This window comes from Felis catus, chromosome X (assembly GCF_018350175.1).
Source record: "Felis catus isolate Fca126 chromosome X, F.catus_Fca126_mat1.0, whole genome shotgun sequence".
Taxonomy (NCBI): Eukaryota; Metazoa; Chordata; class Mammalia; order Carnivora; family Felidae; genus Felis; species Felis catus.
In genome coordinates, this window is record NC_058386.1 from 114,841,663 (window position 1) to 114,845,205 (window position 3,543).

General features: G+C 56.1%; 1 protein-coding gene across 1 annotated transcript; it reads left to right on the plus strand.

Moving 5' to 3' along the window:
* The first annotated feature begins 1,093 nt into the window (after positions 1–1,093).
* On the plus strand, positions 1,094–2,635 carry LOC105260236 (UPF0472 protein C16orf72). The gene has a single exon (XM_011280033.4). The coding sequence runs from the start codon at positions 1,261–1,263 to the stop codon at positions 2,101–2,103; it is 843 nt and encodes a 280-aa protein (XP_011278335.2). The 5' UTR covers positions 1,094–1,260; the 3' UTR covers positions 2,104–2,635.
* Positions 2,636–3,543: the final 908 nt, after the last annotated feature.

Consider the following 3,543-nt stretch of genomic DNA (forward strand, 5'->3'; position numbering starts at 1 on the left):
GGTGTTGAATTAGGCAAACTTTTTTTTTTTTTTTTCCTTTCCTAAAAGGCAGAATTTTACACTAGAGCGTGTTTGGGATTTCATTTTCCTGTTCCCACCCCCCCCCCCCCAAGTTCTTCATCTTGGAATTTTCAGTAGTTGAAAGGAGACCACAGAAAACCCCCAACCCATTTTTTTTTTTTTTTTTTTTTTTTTTTTTTTAATGACCAAGAACCTTGCAAGAATACGGAGGGGAAAAAAAAATCATTACCATTTCTGACATGACTCTTAGAATCTGATAAGTGTGCAGCTAGCCCAGAAGAGGTGCTTTGCAGCGCCAGCGGGAAAGTTCTAAATCACGGCTGTAGGTGCCTTCCAGAGACCTAATCCAACCACCTCATTTGGCACTTGGGGAAACTGAGGCCGAGGGAGCGTGGCAGGGGGGAGGGCGCGTTATGCTATATGGACTTTCCTCCGCAAAATACCGCGTCGACCCACGGAAAACACTTTTCTTGGGTACCTACGGTGTCGAGGGCATTGCAGGGATTCACACCGCCTGCCCTTTCACGGGGGCCATGCCCTTTCCACTACCCCCCCCCCCCCCCCCCGCCCCCCGGCCTTCCCGGATCGGCGCCCTGGATGTGATCGACACCATGAAGTTGCCCCATAATCCTCTCTGGCAACATAGGATGTAAAATTTGATCAGCTCATTGGACGATGGCGACAAGTCTCAAAAATGTGTGAAAAGGGGGCCAAGTGGTAGGCAGGCGCCGCGTTGGGGCAGCGCTGCAGCCGGTCCCCCTCCGAGTTCTCGGTGCGGCGGCGGCGGCGGAGCGGGGGCTGGGGCCGGGCTGCGGGGCCGCGGCGGCGGCGGCGGCGGCGGCGGCGGCGGCGGGGACCGAGGCGGCGGCGGGGAGGCCGCGGCGCCTTGGGGGGGCGCTAGGAGCGGCCCGCGGGGCCGGAAGGGGGCAGCAAGGCGGCGCCGGCGGCTGCGGAGTTCTCTCCGCGGCGTAGCTGGGGGCCGGGCCGGGCGGGGCGGGGCGTGCACCGGGGCCGCGGGCGGCGCGCGCCGGAACAGTTGGCCTCGGGGCCCCGCCGCCCGCGCGACCGCCCGCCGGCGCACGCGGAGGAGGTGGCGGCGGCCGCAGAAGGAGGAGGGCAGCGCGGAGCGGGAGGTGAGGCGGAGGTGGAGGAGCAGGAGCGGGAGCGGGAGCAGGAGCAAGAGCGAGGCGGAGCAGGCGGCGGCGGTGGAGGAGAAGAGCGGCCAGGAGGAGGAGGAGGATGGAGGAGCAGCCGAAGGAGGGCGAGGCCGAGGTCGCGGAGCACTGGTTCTCCAAGTGGGAACGCCAGTGCTTGGCCGAGGCCGAGCAGGAGGAGCAGCTGCCCCCGGAGGTGGAGGACGAGGCGGCCGCCGAGGCAGCGGGGCTCAAGAGCGAGCAGCAGAGGCTGTGGCACCTCTTCCAGATCTCTGCCACCGCCGTGGCCCAGCTCTACAAGGATCCCGGCTGCCAACAGCCAGGACTGTCCGTATGGGACCCCTTCCAGAACGCGGCCATGGCCGTGACCAGTCTCTACAAAGAGAGCGGGGACGCCCACCAACGAAGTTTTGACCTGGGCGTCCAGGTTGGCTACCAGCGTCGCATCAAAGACGTGCTCGAGTGGGTGAAGAAGGGCCGGAGCACCATCCTCCGCGAAGACCTCATTAGCTTCCTGTGCGGCAAAGTGCCCCCCGCCCCGCCCCCGCCGCGCACCCCCAGGACCCTCCCGAAGCCGCCCGCCTCGGCCGCCAGCCCGGCCGCCGCCACCGAAGCCAGCTCGGCCGTCGAGGTCGACCTGCAGCCTTTCCACGAGGCCATCGCCCTGCATGGCCTCAGCGGTGCCATGGCCAGCATCAGCGTGCGAGCCGGCGCACCCGGGTCCCCGCCCCAGGCCAGCGGTGTCGCCGGCAGCGTGGCCGGCGGAGGGCGCCGGAAAAGCAACCTCCTCGAGGACGACTCGAACCCCTTCAACGCCGAAGAACTGGCCCTCCGCCTGGACAGCGGGGGGACCCGCAAGCGCCCCTCGGCCCAGTGCAGTGACAGTGTCACAGGCTCCCCAACCCACAAGCGCAACCGACTGTTCTGAACGGCGTCATTGGCCACCAGCCGCCATCTTACTTGAGCATTAACTCGACCGTCAACGTGCTCGGCGAAAGGACACTGGCGACCGTCTCTCTTCTCCAAGTTCAACAGAGATTTCTGCCAAGTTCGCCGTAAAGAAACTTTTAAAGTATTCTACAAGAGGCCTCGGATGACTCTGACTTTCCCAAACATCTAATCCTAGCAGAGAACAAGTATTATGTAGTCGTTTAGCAAGATCAGAAGAAACCAGAAATATTTGGTCAGAGCGGGAGCCTGGTTTATCTTGTTCACAGTTATATTCCTTAGCACCGAGCACAGTTGCTGGTGCTCAATAAATGTTTGTTGAGTGAATAAATGTGACCTTATTTAAAATTCTTAAAGGGGAAGGACTAACAGGTGTTTACTTGGTTGTAGGATACTTTTATCCGTTGTTGTTAGGTTCTTTGCTTTAGCCGTTTTTGCCAGTTTGATTACATGTTATCAAAACGTAAAACTTGGCACCTTGGTGAAATCTGCAGCTTTCTATTTTTGCTCCACTTTACTATGCACATAATTTGTACAGAGTGTCCAAGTAATACATATTAGGCAGTGAGGTGCTTTTTTCTTAAAGAAATAGCTGCTTATTTTGGTGATTGTGTGGTGGTGCAAAGGGGCCCTGTTATGATTGGGCAGGTAATACTTGATGCTGAGTCAGTTCAGTGCTCTTTAGGAAAATTAAGCCAACGATTGAGATCCTGAGGTCAAAGATGGTCGTCCTGGTGGCCCAGTGGTGCTCCTTGTTCCTAGGAATGTAATAAGTTTCTTTTTTTTGTGGTTACATCTTTTTGGTGATCTCTGTTTTGAATTGGAAGACGGAGTAGTCAGACTGACCTGGGTTTGGTATAAGGATGTGGTGGGACACAACTAAAAGAGCATGAGCTTTGTATTAAAAGGACCAACGGTAGCACCCCAGGCCCACAACTTCACCGCATGATTTTGGGCAAATCGCTTCGTGTCGGTTGACCTCCGTTTTCCATCTGTAAAATGGAACTGTGTGTCTCGGACAGGAGTCATGAGGATGAGATGATGTCCATATTTTAAGTAGCACGGTGCTTGACACCCACAGGTACTCAGTAAATGTTCTCCCTTCTCTATAAATAAAAGTCAGTGCAACGTTAAAGCCCACTATATTTTAGAAGAAGCCAGGAAAACATTAATTTAGAAATCAGAAAGGAGAATCTCTGTTTGAACAGGAAACTACTGTTCTAATAGTTGAAACTTGTCTAAATATCCCACGTCTTGTATTATAAGTGTGTGTAGCTCAGGAGTACCCAGGATCATCACTCTGCATAGTAGGGCAGCCTTGGAGTTCCTGAAATTGCCTGAGGGATCCTCCTTACAACTGGAGTCCTGAGAGATCTACCTCCCCTGGCTTGAAAAAATACAGGGGCGGGGGAATACAAAT

Coding starts and splice junctions, on each gene's coding strand:
- LOC105260236 (XM_011280033.4), top strand. CDS start 1,261: ATGGAGGAGCAGCCGAAGGAGGGCGAGGCCGAGGTCGCGGAGCACTGG.